Genomic DNA, 18006 nt, shown 5'->3' with positions numbered 1-18006 from the left:
CTACCATCTACCCTTTAAAAATATTTTGCAATGTACTGAATAGTTTAAAAAAACATGAATGTCCTATTTCCTTGTTTTGTACATTTTGCAGTACTTAACCTGTCTGACTACATCAAGATCCCAGACGGACAAGCTGTCTTTTGATGTGGGACTGCAAGAGGATGCAACAGGTATTGCAATGCTGACATTTTTGCTTACTGCTGATTGTTTAATTCTTGCATTATATATTGGAATTGAATGGTGCTTATTACCATTGATCTATGTAATTTTAAGTAAAAACTACTTTGTAAAATATTATTCATCAATCTTGTAGTATTTATTACTTTTATAAATTAAAAGGAATTTGAATAGTAATCCTGCATGAACATTAAGAATTTTAAGTTTGAAAACCAAGTACACAAAGGATGCAGTAAATGTTAACCTGTACAGTAGTTAAATTCCATTTAGCTTTGTGATCATCACCTGCTTAATGAAAAATAATGTGCTTTGTTATAAACATCTCAGCTGAGCCAACAACAGCCTAGCAGTACTGGTAACGCTGGTAACACTAGAGATATTCTGAAACAGCGGTTTTTGTTCTAGTGTAAAGTGTGCTTATATCTTTCCAGTGCCAGATACAGTAAGCTATAACATTCTCCAAGTAATGGTGCAATGAAAAAAGCATACCTTTCAAGTTTTTACATAGTAGTGACAACTTTGTTCAAAGCTTGCATTTTTAGCCTTGGAGTTACTTTTTGAAAAGCCAAACAGACTGGTTTTGAAATCAGACTGGGGATTAAGGAAAAAAACCTACTGTATCATTAGCCAATATCATTAATATGGTCTTCAAAGTAAAAATGTATATACCTTACCTACAGTGTATACTGTAGATGACTTACATTTCCAGAGGAAATCTGGCAGTTGAAGGAAACAACAAAATGTGAAATTGAAGTAGATCTAGATACTTATGTATGGAATCACGGAAGAGTGCTCCAAACTCCAGATCAGCTGCTTCATGTCTCTCAAAGTGTGCTTACAAAATATTCTATACATCAGTAATGGATTTTTCAGTGACATTTAAAACATATAGTGTGCTAAAAAATAAGTCTCTTTAAAAAAAAAAGCTTTTGTGAGGAACCTTGGATGACCTTATCACGTAATCAGAAATGACTCACAAGTATTTATGTTTAGTATGCAACCAAAAATAGATGCACTGTGTCGAACATAATAATTCATGTAGAGCAAATAACAATTTATATGGCTCTAGGTCTAGTAGAACACTCTCAGGCTGGAACAATTTACTTGTATTAATCATTTAAAGAAGAATGACTACTTGCATTAGGATGGTACTGTATGAATTGCCTGGTCTTCATTTGGTTTTGAATTTTGTGAGGGAAACAAAAGAAACATTTCCACAAAAAATGTCAGTACCTTTTTTTCCCTTCAATAGAAATACTGTAGATGTGACATTCATACAGTATATAATCAAAGATATCATAACAAACATCATATACAGTATATCTCTGAAGAAGATATTGACTCTTGGAAGGCAAGAAGTGGATTTTATAACACAAAATGCACATACTGTATATACTGTACATCAAGGATTCATGCTCTAATCCTTGAAAACTAATGTTTTAATGTGCGATTGCACAACATTAATAAAATCTATAATGCATGTGCCATACAGTTTGATTGCTTTTATAGTTTGGAAGGATGCAATCCAAGCACACATGATGCCTATAGAGTAACAAAAGCATTTGGGTGAACAATGCAAGCTATGATGTGCGTCTTTTACTTTGTGTCTGTAGGTGAAGCATGCTGGTGGACTATTCATCCAGCCTCCAAGCAAAGATCAGAAGGAGAGAAGGTGCGCATTGGTGATGACCTCATCCTGGTCAGTGTCTCCTCAGAGAGGTACCTGGTGAGTGCAATTCTTCTTTTTATCCATCACCTACAAAGGTCAGCAGAAGGGGACATTTAGGTTCTTTAAAATTCTCAAATTTGTGCTCACCGTACTATCTGACTAATAAAGTTTCTCTAGCTAAATGTAAAGAAAGAGGTAGAGGCTGCAGCAAATGACCTATTGCCTACCTCACGGTTCCTTCCAGTAAGTTGTTTATGTGGTCTCTTTATTCAGTTTGCTTTACTGCTAATGTAGTGTGGCCGATACAATAAGCAGAAACAACAGAGTAATGTATTTACAGTATGTATCATTCCATCCTAAAATAAAACTAATTACTGTACCAAACACAGTATCTTTATCTTGAGATGTTGATGTAAGGTTAGTAAAAGGTAAAATGACCATGAAAGGTAAAAATGGTCATGATAAATATCTTGTATTACAGGATTATTTAGTGGTCTTTAGGCATTAATAAATTTAAAATTGCAGCATTGCTGATTTGATTAGATTTTATACAATTTTCTCTCTGAATTCTCATATGTATGAGAGTCCGAAGTAATGGAAACCTTTTGATTTCATGGATTTCATGGTCTTGGAATCCCACCAATGGCAAACATCTTATTTGTGACGCACAGAAAATCATGCATCACTCTATTTTAAATCTCTCTCTGGATGGCTAAAGAGAAAGCAAGCAGGGCACTCCAAGGAGACCTTCTTATCGTATTACACTGTTTTCCAAGATCTGTGCCACCATAACCTTGTGTTATTTTAATATTTAAGACCTCATACGGAAATCACCAGCAGTACCACTTTGAATAATTCAGGGGGGGTCAGCAAAAGCAGGGATCAGCATGGCAGTATGAGATCAGATCTAATACATGTTCTCTCGTTACAAATGCTATTGCATTGTGCTAGATTTTTCATTACCATAGATATTTTCATATAATTCATTTACGCATATTCTGTCATATTTGCCTTCACTATTGTTTGTGACTTGTGATTTTTGCTAAAACAATAGCTATAGAAAGCTCCTTAAGCTGTAAAAGGGGAGTGTGGAGTATGTTAGTGTTCCAAACGTACATCTCTGTGTTTCAGGAATTGACTTTTGTGCTTTGTACAAGGTTATTTATTCCCTTCTGCTTTAAAATGGGCAGCTTTAAGAACTCTCTTCAGATTTGCAGGATTAACTGTTTAGAATGGCAAATATGAATTGCTGCAGTGCCACTACCTTTTAATGTGGTTGTTGGGATCCCAAAGTGGGAGACCAAATTACAGTATACTGTATTTGCTTATTGTTACAACAAGTATGGGATGTTTTGTTTTGTTCTTTAAATAATTTCCAATGCCCACGAACCAAATAAAAAAAAACTACAGTTATTAAAAACTAAAAATAATGGAATCCAAAGACATTCATACTGAATGTCATTGTAGGGATTGAGCTAACAGTTTCTGATGAGACTTTGGATTGCTGTATTATTTTGTGTGCTCACCGATAATTTCAAGGTACAACAGCTTGTACTGTAGATGGCATTTTTATTAGGGATAAACTAAGGGTCCAGATAGGTTTAGGGATAGAAAAAAACATGAGATCAAATATTGTTAGAATTGTGTTTCAAGTGATTGAATTAAGAAAGTAGGAGGTGCAGCATGATTGTAATTTCAGGATTTTAGTAAGCGCCTTTTTTGAGAGTAGTGGGTCTTTGATGGATATGAGAAAGGGGCCTGCACAAAACGTGAAGTGAAGAGCAAATTAGTATCTTAAAACAGTTTAAAACATAAGTATGACCGTAATTGAAGTCAGATGTATACAGTGTGATGCTCTGTCAATATCCCAAATCTAGCCCTGTACCAAATGCCACCTCAGCATTCAGTGTCAATGTAGAACAACATATACCTAAAATAAACAGCCTACAAAAGCCCACTTGTCACTATAACATCATTCTAACCTCTAAACCACACATTTCATTTATCTTAGGCCAACAGCATAAAGCATAAGGAAACATTTAACCACTACATAGAAGACCCATTTCAAACAGAAGACTTGGGAACAGCTTGATGCAATTTTGCTGAGAACCACACTCATACACGATTTATTTTTTATTACAGTTGTGCTACCAATATTATATATAGACTGGGATTCTCTTTTGGCATTTCTACAGCAATGAAAATGGAATCACCCTAATTAATCATTTTAGTGCAGTGTTTTTTTTCCTTGAGTAGCCTGCTGGCGGGTGAACCTTTCCATGTCTTTGTTTTTCTCACCACACTTAGTTTCTTTTTAACAGTTTTTCATGTTTTACTGTCTGTTCTGTTTCTCATTTATATGGAATGTTCAAGTCAAAGTGCAGTCATGTGGGAAATGGGAGTTACGACCATACAGTGTTATACAGTAACTGATTCCATGCTATAACGACTTGCTTGAATTAATGTGAGCTTTAGCTTTAACAGGAGAAGTGCTTTGTTCAGAAAGATGCTTTCATATTATTTTTTTTGTTTTCTACTGTTTTCACTTTCAGTGTAGTAACACAGGTTTTCTTCTTCTAGCATCTGTCCTTCTCTAATGGGAATATACAGGTGGATGCATCTTTCATGCAGACACTGTGGAATGTACATCCTACCTGCTCAGGCAGCAGTGTAGAAGAAGGTAAGTTTAGCATACATTTGATAAAGTTGTTTGAGAAACATTATCAGTACCTTTGAATGAAGAAAACATTTCATATTATTACAACAAAAAATATTTTCCATCTGTAATATTTGTTCTTATAAGAGAGTTGTACTGAAAAAAACAGCCTTCATCTTCATAGGCAAAAATTAGAACTGATTAACACAGAGATACCGTATCTGACATTTAAGGTGTGCAAATCTACCAGCAAAATAAATAAAATAATAATATTGTCAGCATTAACCTTTAATTGTTTCCTGTCTTGGGTTTGGTTACTAAATAAGGAGAAACGTCACACGCCTCTTGTTTATCTTCTGCCCCAGACAGAATGAGCTAGATAATTGTCAGGATTTATATGGATTGCTTGCTCTCTAATTCCAGTTTGATAGGAGAGGGCAAAAGGTAGTACTCAGTATTCTTTGCCTCATTGTTCGAGAGCATAGTTTCCTGTCCTCTTTATGAAATTGCTGTTCTAAGACAAGTGGATTAGACTTACTGTATAACTAATGAGAGATGCTATCTCTTACACTGTGGATTGATCTTTTATATCTTCTGTAAGTCAAAATAATGAAATATGTTTTTTACCTTTAGAATGTGAATGTGTCTGTGAATATCTCTACAACTGATCAGTCAAATTTATTTTTAAATGTATTTTTATAGCTTCATTTATAACATTAGCTCCATGTTTTTCTCATTCATGACTCACATAATACTCAAATATTGCATGCATCCTGTGACTAAAAATATATTTTTGCAAGTCCTAATAAGAGTAAAAAGACTTCTAAATTGTATCCTTTAATTGAGCATGGTTAAGCCTCAATAAATGATAGATGATTGCAGCTGTCTTGTTGCTTACAGCTTAACATTTGCACTATTGTCAACTTTAATAGTTACTTCTTGTTCATTTTTTAACACCAAACACAACCTGATCTCTAAAAGTGCTGGTGGCTGATATGATTGGCTACACTTAAATGAAAGCCAATTTTATTTAATTTAAATATAATTGCAAGTTAAATATATTCTTGCAAAATGTGCTAAACTTTATATAATGTACAGTCATTTTAAAAGGTTATTTAAAAAAATAAAATTGGAACAATAAAAATGATTTCAATGTATTATAGTTTAATTACAGCCACATGATATCTATCCAGTGTTTTCCTTCAAAAACTGACTATGCCACTTTAGGTTAAAAAAAAGCCCTCTATCTTTTCTATCCATAGGTGACTGTTATTGAATTTGTTCTGACTATAATTGCTGTTCTCTTCATTCTCTTAGGATACTTGCTTGGTGGCCATGTAATGCGTCTGTTTCATGGTCACGATGAGAGTCTAACCATCCCAGGGTCTGACCAAAGTGATGAGCAAAGGAGGTGAGTTCTCATTTCCAGCTCACTAACAGCTGGAGAATCTACCCTTATCTTTGGTTCAAAGGTTATTCATTGGATGTTCATTTTCAAAAAACAGTGGATTAATAATTTTCATACTCCTTTGTGTACCCTCTCTAGAGTTCCTAATGGTGGGTCACACAGTGTATGCTTTTAAATGGAAATATAAAGACGGAATGGAATTTGTAGATGCATGAATTGTAATTAGTGTACTATGAATGCTACAGTATGTGTCATGACCCATGTTATGTTTGGAGCCTTTATGGCAAAATTGCTTTACATTTTACATCTGATAAGTTTAGACTGATGCTTTCTCACTACAGTTTGGAGTAGAAACAAACCTTAAGTGCCAGTTGTAGAATGGACAAGGGCACAGTGAATAATGCATAATCAATTACAGTATTGTAAATGATGTAAAAAAACAAACTTTGGACAAGTTAAACTTGTCTAAACTCATTGCATGGTTAATATAAAGGTGGAAAGCCTTGTGGAAGAGACATGTACTATAAATGACTGGTTAAGATGAGCATGGAGTTTCATTGTGAAGATGTATATTGAAGACACATATTTGATATTAGACATATTTGATAAGCTTTATTCTCCTGTTAGGGTGTCAGTGGGGAGCCGTGTCAGGAAGGGTTGACTGTGAAGGAATAAGTAAAAGTTAATACCATGCTGAAAAGCAGAAAGAAAGATCCATATTTTAAATTTAAGCCTGTTTCAGGTGTGACTGAGGGAAAGGAATTTAGAAGGGATATACTGTAAAGCAAAGGACAAAACAGGGAAGGCATGGAAATCCTGGTTAGAAGTGTGAAAAGCTGAATTTAGAGATCTTCTAGAATGAAATTAGTCTATCATTAAAATAAAGGTTGAGACACAGATATAGCGGAAGCAGGGGTCAGATTTCTCGATAACAGGAAGTTGTGAGTTCAAATCTCACTGAGACATTGCTGTTTTATCCTTGAGCGAGGTACTGTACTTAGTTGTATAAATTGGTACAAATGTACTGTATATGGATGTGTTACTCTGGATAAAATGTATTACTTTGGTTAAAAGTGTCAACAAAATGAATTAGTAATTTCTAATGACCTGATGGGGGAAAGATAATGAGGATACTGAGACCTTGGGTAACACTGTAAAAAGATGTAGACAGAAAGGTTACTGAAATCATGAATAGGAAAGCTGAAATGGAGAGCTACTGGCTTGGAGAGGTCTTTCATCCTCATAGCAGTGATTTGTTACTTTTCTCACTAAAGTAAATCATAGAATATTTTCTGCAAGATGTTAATGAGGTTGCTACTATAGATACACATGATGTATTGGGGTAGACAGGAAGCACCAGCGCAATACATTTGTGGGACTGGGTGTTTTTCACTGGTTTGATGTTTGGCTCAGTTGAGGGCCCTGTCAAAATACTGTTGAATCTTCTGTCAATGAAAAAAGAGCACTTCAAAGGGCTTGGTTTTGGAAGTGTGTGTCTTCACTGGATAACTGACAAACTCTGATGAACTGTGAAAAAGAGAAACGGTTTCAAGTGTGTAAATGATGTGAATATGGTTTTTAATGTGTCAGAGGATACAATATTGCAGAATGCTGTGCAAATTTCATTTGTATCTCTAGTCCAAATGGCCTCACAATCTCTAGTCCCTTCATATACTCAAGCCTCCTAATAACCTTCTAACAGGTACAGTATATACAGATGTGTTCAGAGCAGGTCAGAGATGCCGGACATATCCCATCTTGGCAAAGGAAGAAAAATACTGGCTACAGTACCATCTGTGGGTATGGGGGCTAAACTTCATGATGTTGGAATTTCCTTTGTCATTATGTAATGAGTTCAGGGAAGGCATAGGCTGCTACAGGAGTAGGTATCCTGTCCATGCTTGGATCCAACCAGTATTTTGTTCACTTAATCTAAAAATCTGTAAATCCTTAGTGTTGTCCTTCTCTTAAATGTAGCACCTTGTTAGCGGTGGAGGTAAGAGACAAAGCAACCAGCACCACAGTCAGAGGTTTAATACATGTATGTTGCTGTAACTGAAAGTCTAAGTAGAAAAGTAGCTGTAACTACTAAGTCCTAAGTAGAAAAAATGTTTCACTATCTATATATGTTGTGAGACAAAAAATGGTGGAATACTAATGTATAACTGGCTTGCAGCAAAGACTGTGAGAAGCTCTACCTTGGAATGGAGATATGATAGGACTGTGCATCTTTTCTGGAGCTGTAGAGTTATTTTTAGTAAGTGGTGTTTGGCAAATTCACTGGAGATGAAATATTGGTTGTCAACTTTGGCCTTACTTTTAGTCTTGCCCTTGAAATTGAATAGAGGTAACATTTTTAAAGAATCCAAACTTTTTGCCTGGTACATACAGTAAATAAATACAAGACCTGTCACCAAAGTAAATTAAAACATTTTCTAATATATGTATTTCCCACTGAGTTACCACACAGCTTTAATGAGTGTCCTGTTTGAGACTTTCAGTGCAGATTTTGCATACTGTACTGTTTCAGTATCGGTATTTAGCTTAGGGAAACCAATTAGGGAGCACAAACCTATGCAGACTTGCATTCTTTGTGCTTTCTTTCTGCCTTGTATCACAAAATATTATTCAGATGGTGGTAAGTAAAAATCACTATTATGGTGTCTTGTGGAATGATTACTGCATTATTTTGTTCCCTAGAAAAATATTTTTTTCATTGTCATTAATATATTTTTTATTTTTGTTTACATATAGTATGTACATCAGTTAATAGCAGGCATAAGAGATGGTTCATTTGTTATAGTACTGTAATTCAAAGGACATACAGCAGTGATATTCACACGGAAGCAGCATTGTATTATCTTTTGTGAAATAAATTGTGTTACGTGGAAGCCTGGATGATTGATTGAAGTGTCATGTCACAAGATATTGATGGATGGTTTTGTGGTTCAGATGAGTGATTGACTGCTACAATAACAAACATGACTTTTTTCATGAAATGCTGAGGCTGCAAACTATTCCACCATTCCCAAGTGGGATTTACTTAGCTTTTTGAAGTTCTTTTTTTCATGTGGGTTTTCATTTCCCATCAGACTACAGCCATCAAGTGTTAAAATGCTGACACTGTAAATAATGAGAACATTGTTTTTTTATGTAACTTTTTAATCTGAATTATATATACTGGTTCTTTGCCTTAAAGAAAGAGATTTACAGCTTTTACCTCACATAAAAAATATGTGTACCATATTAAAAAAGTATAAAACTTAACCAGGCTCATTAATTAAGCATATTACTGTATATTGTCTGGATAAAAAAATGTTGTGGCACATATATGGCTAAATCGTACAGTTCACGGATTTTACACAGTAGTGAACAGTACCTCTCTAAATGCCAAAGTTGTTGATACATTCAGTTTTTCAGAAGATTTTCTCATCTGGTAAAGTTTTCCCATTCTGCTGCATTCTTATAATGAATACATGGCATCATTATACAGGTGGATTCAAGCTTGTAAAAGTACAGGGATCTTGTCTTCCTGTGTGCAGGATAGTGAACTATGAGACAGGTGGAGCAGGTGCCCGGGCCAGGTCTTTATGGAGGCTGGAACCACTTCGGATCAGGTAATCCTGCTTCTTAAGGCATAAGGCAGGATGAGCAGCAGAGAAGATCCCAGTTGATATTTTGTAAGGAGACGGCACTTCTATGAGCATCTCTCTAGCATTTTTGCCTCGATAAGCGAGCTGTCATAAGATGTTAGTTACAGTCTGTTGCCTTTCTGAGGCCAGACTTAAGTTCACATTTTAGAAGGTAAGAGCATTGAATCTACACTTCTATAATTATAAACCAGACTACTAAGCTCTGTTTGTTGACTAATTGTTTCATTTGCAAATTAGATATCATCCTGTCATCCATACCTGTCTAATACCTGTTGATAAAATGTGTGGTACAGTGCACAAAGGATGAGATAGATGGTACTGTAGGTGGTAAGATAGGATGTGTGTTCTTTGCAGCTGGAGTGGGAGTCACATTCGCTGGGGCCAGCCTTTCCGTGTTCGTCACCTTACAACAGGACACTACCTGGCTCTGACAGAGGACCGTGGCCTTGTGCTTCAAGACAGAGAGAAATGTGACACGAAGTCCACAGCATTTTGCTTCAGAGCATCAAAGGTGGGCTCAAAGTGTAGCCTTGACTGTGTGATTGGACTTGTGAATCCACCTTCATGCATTTGTTGAGAGATTCTAATAATTATTAACTTATTCTAATAAGTTACATATACCAAGAGGCATTAAAAACACTCATTTGTTGAATATTCAGGGCATCTTAATATATACTGTATATATGAACATTCATGTCCCTTTTAATGAGGAGAATGTTATATTGTAAGATTTTCCTGGCTTAATTTTCCATGAGGCTTGAGACCTTTCAGATATTAAGTTCTTCTTTCCCTCTTTCAGTAATATGTGGTTCTTCAATAAAGTTCATTTAAAATTACTGTACATGTACAGTATATGTCAATTGCAAAGCACACATGTATAAGAAAGTCTAAATCAAAAGAGATATTTTTAATGTCACTTTATTCATTTTTAAGTTACAGTTTAGTTGTGTTTAAGTTATTGTGACCATAGATGTCACTCTTTCTGTTTAGCAGGTGTTTGTAACCTATTCTACACTGTATATATTAAAATAGTCACAGCTGATACAAAAAAATGTTTCCTCTGGAGGGAATGAACCCTTATGAATCTTCTATTGAGGGGAAATAAATATTTTTAAATAATCCCTTCTGTGTAACCAGTAAGATAATATGCTGTATGTATGGGAAAATAAATATGGAAATTTAAAAATTGAACATGCTGTTAAAAAAAAGTTGCTGCATCATTTAGAATTGACACTGGATGGCTTTCGTAGTTGTGTTAATCAAGGTAATACGAATTTTTCCAGTAGTTTTAATCATCAGTGCAATTCATGACACCATTGATAGCTCGTCCAATTCTCACCGTTTTTCTTATGCTTTCAATCTACCTCTTATCACACTTTTCTTTGTATTTATGAGTCAATTTCAGAAAGAAGTTAATGTCTTTTTTTTGTCTTTGCCTAACTTCGTTTTGGTGTGTCAGCAAATTTTAAATTGTTTCCCTTTAAATGAGGTCACTCATTACTTTCTGTTTAGCATCGTAAAAAGTTTGATTAGAATAAAGCTGCTTTTTTCCTGTCCAAGGCACTGAAAAAAAAATAGCTTGATTTCACAGTGGTCACCCTCGAAATTGCCTTATTTAATCATGTGCAATATTGAGCTTGTTTTGTTTCTTCCGCAGGAAAAACTGGAATCCAGCCCAAAGCGTGACATTGAAGGCATGGGGGTGGCTGAAATTAAGTATGGGGATTCAATTTGCTTTGTTATGCATGTGGCCAGTGGACTGTGGCTGTCCTACCAAGCACCCGATGCGAAATCTGCTCGACTTGGGCCTCTGAAAAGAAGGGTAAGGACAAAGTCAAGCATCAGTGGTAGTGTGCGTGCGAATCTAGTCGCTAGAGGATTTTTGTCATTTTTTTTAATTGCTCAGATTAAATGTAGATATTCTCTGGTTATTCATTTGTAATCCATTGTGTCTGTCTTGCTTATTTGCCACACACTTTCAGAATATTCATAAATTAGATGTTGATGACTGACATAAATGCATTTTGCCATCAACTGTGGCAATCAAAGTTTGCCATCTTGGTTGGCACTTGGTTGGCACTTCACTGCTTCCATAGCTTTATGAATGTAAAGTAACGGAAGGTCGATTAGTCTTATTACTCAGAGAGAACATAACAGGTGATAAAACACAGAGAAAACAGTCTAGCACAGTACAGTATGTAGCCTGTTTCCATTGCTTAGGAACTGGAAAGGTTTAAATAAGGTTACCAGATGGAATCCTGTTAACATACCTGTATGCATTCTGGCACAATTCCTCAGGGGGTAGGATGGCGGGGGGAGACTGTTGCAAATCATTAACAAAATAAATTTGAAAAGGCAGCAACTTTACTGAATTAATAATTTGGAGTTCAAATATATAAATAAATCCCTTCAGATTCTAAGGAAGATTCAGCTCAGATTTTGTGGAGTCATTTAAAGTTGTCATCTGTGTGGTATATACTGTATGTAGCAGATAACACCTTCAGAATGTGATTTGCTGTACAATAAATGGTTGTGAACCAAAGTAAAATAGAAAAAATAGAAAATAGAAAAAAATGTTAAAATTAATCTGACATCTTGTAATTGACACTTCATATGAAGTCTGTGTACAAAACATTTTAGGTTCTTAATTTGACAAATAATTTACATCTCCTAGACAGTGTATGGTAGCAGCTCAATAGAAAAACAGAATAATAGGATATACTGTATAGGCTAAATTTAAAACATTGTCTCCAGGTTTGTTCATTATATGTAAAAGATATTACTGCTCTGGAATCAGTCCAGTGAAGAGTAACCAGATACATTCTGGGATGTCTGGGAATGTCCTACACTGACAGGCTGATGAAACTGAACCTTTTTAATCTTGGACAGAGACAATTACATAAGGACCTGATACAAGTATTTGTAATCCTCAAAGATATCGACAGAGTTAACCAAGTGGACTTCTTTAGAAGGAACAGTGAAACACAAACCAGAGAAAACAAGTTTAATCTATTAGGACGTTTTCACATTTGTAACGTTTCTTATGTCCATGCAGTTAGGAGAAATGCAGTACTGTAACTGTCATCAAAGTGCAATGAGTGTATATTTATGTTCTGACAAGAGCGTACATTTTGCACAGTCCATTATTTGTAAATGGTGACTTCTATCCTAGATGCTGTACATTGCTATTGTTTTATCTCTGCCTCAGAAGGCAAAAAATAAATCTTCAAAACTGCAACTCTCCAGTTCCTTGAGGAAGCTGTACATTTGCTAAGGTTTTTAATGTCGTTTCAAAGATACCTCCCAGCAGAGTCTTCAAGAAGATATTAATTTCATAAAAGAAACAATAGCGGCCTCTTTCCTTGGAGCAGGTGTGCAGATTTAGTTTGTTACTTTGTTAATAATCATGAATAATGCACTGAAAGTAGATTCTCATAATTGCCTCTTAATTGGTTAACAGTATGTAACAACAGTGCCAACAGTTGGAAGTGTGCTGCAAATAGGAGGGGAAAAATAAAAACTCCAGGCAATAATTTAGATGTCGTGATAATTAGAAAAGCCATGACTGGGTAATTTTAGAAAGTGGAATAGTGATTCTGATTAAGCAGCTCATCACTGTATTGGGCATGCCGTTATTACATGGGAAAGTTTCCAGAGATCACCTTGTGATGCTGGTCTATAAATGTCTCTAAGGAAATATCTCACAATTAAATATCACCACTTGTTTTAATTTTGTTATTGAGAACCTTGTTTAGAAAAATTGTCCTTAAATAAAAAAGTCATTGCTGTCTAGCCCTTGACTTGGCCAGCCTCATCTCAGAACTCATTACATAGATCTTGTTTAATGAACAAGCTGCAGCTTGTTCCTCTACAGCTGGGCATTTCCATCCCATTTTTGAAAAAAATAAATAAATATGGATGAATTTGACATCTTCAGAATGTATCTGTTCATTTTGAGTATGAATGGAACTGAGCTGTAGGAAATTATATTTAGCACAATAATACCAAGGAAGGAAGACAAAAATATCCAGTTTATTAAAGTGTTAAAGATTGTACTGTAATTTCTGTAATTAACTGTTACTATAACGTACCAAAAGTTGTTGAAGGCAAACACAAAGTTTTTTTTCACCCATGTAAAAGATGTAATGCACAAGCAACACAAATAACATCAGCTCGCTATTTACAGAGACACAATTTCACATTTTTCATTAGTGCTTCTAGAAAATATCGGTTCATGCTTGCTTGGAGGATGTTTGAATGTGAGGCCACTATAGTGTCCCCTACAGTACTGTATGTGTTGCAAATACATTTGATCAAGACAGGGCATGGCCCTCTTTAATGTCAACACAATGCAGTTTTCCTTGTTTGCAACAACCAATACCTCTCTTCCTCTACCATCTCTGAAGAGTGTACAGTATGTCTACATTTTGGAGTCTAAGTCATAATGTATCATTAAAAGACTCCCAAAGCTGATTTAAAAGGAGTATTATGTGTGAGAGGGTGCAGCTGGATTGTGGATAGCTACTGCTGAGTATTTTATTTGTAATGTTTGCTGAATTTATCCAAATGGTTATTAGTATAAACAATTTACATATCCCCAGAGCAGTGCTGATGTCATTAACAGGCTAATTTGTTTGCTTTTTTTGCTTGTTTTTGTTTCCCAGGCTATTCTTCATCAAGAAGGGCACATGGATGATGGTCTGACCTTACAACGCTGCCAGCATGAGGAATCCCAAGCGGCCCGCATCATTCGCAATACATCCAAACTTTTCAATCAGTTTATCAGGTACGAGAAAGTGAAAATGAAGTCCGAAAAGCCTAAGAAGGGGTACGGAGCCCCAGGGGAAACAAAATTACTTGGTTTAAACAGTAGTTTTTAAATAATGAATAACCATGACATTAATTGTATAGCAAACATTTAAAATGTTACTGTTTCCACAAATAATGCCAATCAGAACAGTCAACACCAATACAGCAGACCTACAGTCACCCATCAGTCACACAGAGGATTCAATGACAAAAACACTAAGGTAAGATAGTCAGGACTGCACCAGTTAATCTAGGTTGTCCAAAAAGCAATTGAACAGGTTCATAAAGGCAACATTTTTTGAAGGTTCCATGATAAAATTCATTGTTACATCATTAGAAAATCTATTCACTGCCCTTTTGAATTGCACATTTTTCATCTGTTACTGAATGTCTTAGTTTCACTTGATTTATTTTTGGCATTTCAGAAATAAACAGATCTAATACAGTGATGCAGTGGGAATGACTGCAACACCTTTAATAATGGATATATTGTAATACAGCAGTATGTTTCTACTCTCTTCTTTTTAGTCATAGAGATATTTTTATCCTCTTACCGGGAAGGTATAGTAGATGTGATTTATGGAAATAATTTGTCACAATGACATATTGGTGTAGATCTTCATCCAGTGAATATTAATCTTTGCATAGGCCTAATTTAACAGAAGCTCCTGGGATCATATTAGCAGAACAAGCAGACTGTTTCTTGAAAAATGTCCAGTTTTATTTTTTTATTCTTTTACATTGTATAAAAGATGGTGAACTACTTTTCCATTGTTCGAGCTTGTTAGCTTCAGTTCTGATTTAGCAAATTCTCATACTGTATGTATGTTATTTAATCTTCTATACCATGTGTTTTACACAAGTCTTTTTTATTCAGAATGTTAAGTCTTTTTTATTGCATGTTAAGAAATGAGTTGTCTTTCAGCTGGCTTTCTGATTGGCAAAACAAAGGCTTAGCTTTTTAAAGTTGTTCTTTTTCCCTCTCTGTTGAATGTGTTTTATATGCCTGGTTTTCCATGCAATTCTTTCCCATCTCAGTGATCTGGATAGCCTGAGTGGAAAGAATAGAACATCTGTGGCCCTGCCTATTGAGGAGGTTCTGCAGACCCTGAATGACCTCATCACCTACTTCCAGCCTCCAGAGGAAGAGTTAGAGCATGAGGAGAAACAGAACAAGCTGCGCTCACTGAAGAACCGACAAAACCTATTCAAAGACGAGGTTAGATAGACACCTGTTCTATTGCTATCACAGCTTTTTTTTTTTGCTCTGGTGTGGAACATTTTCTGATTTTCAATTTGTGCTTAAGTGATTACAAAATATTCTATTTCACCTGTCTGTTTCTCTTGTCTATTGCTAGACCAGTAAACTCATGATTACTTACAGGCAATGGTGTCTAGATTTTTTCTCTGGGATCAAAGCTTTAGACAATTCCCTACTAAGCATTTTATCATTTATTTTAAGATCAAAAGGATCTTACTTTACTCACAATTTTTTTTTCTTAAGCATTTGTACCTCTACCAGGGATTTCCTGTCATTGCATTAAAAGCTAGGGTGGAAATAAGTGAATCACAACATGACAGTTTTTGGTAAATTTTGGGATTTAGTTCAATTTGTCTATTTGCTCATTCTTCAGTTATATACTATGATATGTTGAGATGAAGTGGGACATTAAGCACCTATGTACAGTATAAACTAAACTTAATCTCCTGTAGTATCATTTTAGTTTTAAGATGCTAAATCTTTAGTAAACAGACAACAATATTCATTTTAATATTATAGAAAATCCATAGCTAGACCACCCACAAGGATTTTATGACAGAGATGAAAACTTCACTCATCAATTACACTATAAAATGGAAAATTTCTGTTAATATAATAATCTGTAGAATCAGTAGAATAATCTGTGGAAGAAGGATCCACAGCCGAAACATTGTCTCTTTTCTTTTCGACATGGAATTACCTTTACTTGTTTCATGTTAAAGTGAGTACAGGGGGTCCCGTTATAAGTTACCCTACTTTCCCACACTAATGTCATTGATCCATTCCAAGTGTAGTGCAAGTGATAGTGCAGTTGCTGAGTTAAGTAGCATTAACAAACGAGCACAACTTGTCCACTTTTCAAGGTACTATCATATAAACAAGTGTTTGGTTAAAATAGGTTTTTCAAAAATGAGTGACAGAGTAAAAATAGTTTAAAATATTATGTGCGCATGTAAAGTACTGTATTGAATTTTGGTAGCTACTGTACAAATTAAGCACACGTTAAGTTAAACTTATGGTCCCTAACCACACTATTATTGATTATTATGGGAAAAGTATCCCTCCTTGGGCAAAGTTTATACTCTTACTCTCCCATATTACATTATTCATATGGAGAAAAATTCCACTGCATACATGTTTTCTCAGTTGGTCATGGCTTTCTTGTCCTCACCTTGACATATATCACAGACTTACTACAGTATATACTGTATAAGTGCTGTCTGGATTGTGCAGTTGTTTCTTTGATCATTTAAATTCTAACAATTTGCATCTCTGCGAGAAAGATGGCTAACTCCTTCTCTTGGTTATATATTAACATCACTTTAAAAATCCGTGGAGGAAAACTTTGCACTGAATGTTGCCTTCCAAGAAAATAACCACTTGCACACAAAAAAAAACAATAAAGAAAATGACAAATGTTCAAGAACACCAGGAAATAATACGTTTTATGTTTTTTAGGGGATGCTGACTTTAGTTTCGAACTGTATCGACCGGCTCAATGTGTACAACAGTGCCGCCCATTTTGGAGAGTACGCAGGCGAGGAGGCTGGGGCTGCCTGGAAGGATATTCTGAACCTGCTTTATGAATTACTTGGTATGGAGAATAATCGGTTTGTAACTAAGTTTTCCATGACTATGAAAGTTTGTGCACAGCAGGTACTGTACAGTATATGACTGTCAGTCATTTCTAGACCCCACAAAACCAATATTAGGGATAGCTTTGATTTCAGACCAGAGGGGTACCAGCATAACAATTTTGTTTGCACAAGGTTCTTCACTGGGGAAATCTCTGTATTCTTCAGTGTGTGATGTTGTTTCCATTTTCACCTTTGCATGAAGGAAGGATGACATGACCACTGAGAGCAGGAGGACAGTATATTACATCTGTACTGAAGAGACATAATCGCCCCAAGGCTTTTAATCCAGTAAATACTTTCAGTTGGAGAAACCATTCAATTCAATTCATCATATGGGTTCAAACTGATAAAATAAAAATGTCAGTTTCAGTCATGTTCCTGTCATTAACTTACACATCCACTAAGGTTAACATTATTACATAATCAGGTTAAAGTTAAGCTCACTGTTTGTAAAATGTCAAGGAATATTTCAGTTCTTAATGCATTACCTCATTGTTTATCCTATAAATGATTGTGTTGGCTGGTAAGTATTATTTTACACTTTTCTCTTGAAGCATATTACTGTGCCATGCGTGTATTTCCCATTAAATTAACATCCTGTCCTTGCTATAATACATGATTTAATACATATAAAGCACTATATCAACCTAATGAGATTTAGGTAAGCCTGTATTTGTTTGTACCACAACTGCATTTGGTCTGCTAATTAATTAATTGCTAATTATCCAGCGATAAC

General features: G+C 35.3%; 1 protein-coding gene across 5 annotated transcripts in view; it reads left to right on the top strand.

The window, feature by feature from the left end:
- LOC148828300 (ryanodine receptor 3) overlaps positions 1 to 18006 on the top strand; it is a 175379-nt gene that overhangs the window by 51419 nt on the left and 105954 nt on the right. For all 5 annotated transcript variants that reach the window (XM_088924859.1, XM_088924857.1, XM_088924858.1 and 2 more), the window contains 10 exons: positions 92 to 170; positions 1791 to 1903; positions 4427 to 4526; positions 5820 to 5913; positions 9453 to 9527; positions 9918 to 10074; positions 11221 to 11385; positions 14228 to 14349; positions 15411 to 15591; positions 17092 to 17227. In XM_088924859.1, coding sequence (XP_088780985.1) covers positions 92 to 170; positions 1791 to 1903; positions 4427 to 4526; positions 5820 to 5913; positions 9453 to 9527; positions 9918 to 10074; positions 11221 to 11385; positions 14228 to 14349; positions 15411 to 15591; positions 17092 to 17227 — 1222 coding nt within the window. The remainder of the gene's footprint in view (positions 1 to 91; positions 171 to 1790; positions 1904 to 4426; positions 4527 to 5819; positions 5914 to 9452; positions 9528 to 9917; positions 10075 to 11220; positions 11386 to 14227; positions 14350 to 15410; positions 15592 to 17091; positions 17228 to 18006) is intronic.

This window comes from Atractosteus spatula, chromosome 9 (assembly GCF_055471065.1).
Source record: "Atractosteus spatula isolate fAtrSpa1 chromosome 9, fAtrSpa1.hap1, whole genome shotgun sequence".
NCBI classification, from domain to species: domain Eukaryota; kingdom Metazoa; phylum Chordata; class Actinopteri; order Semionotiformes; family Lepisosteidae; genus Atractosteus; species Atractosteus spatula.
Note: the sequence above shows the minus strand (reverse complement) of the source record. Positions and strands in the feature narration are given on the sequence as shown.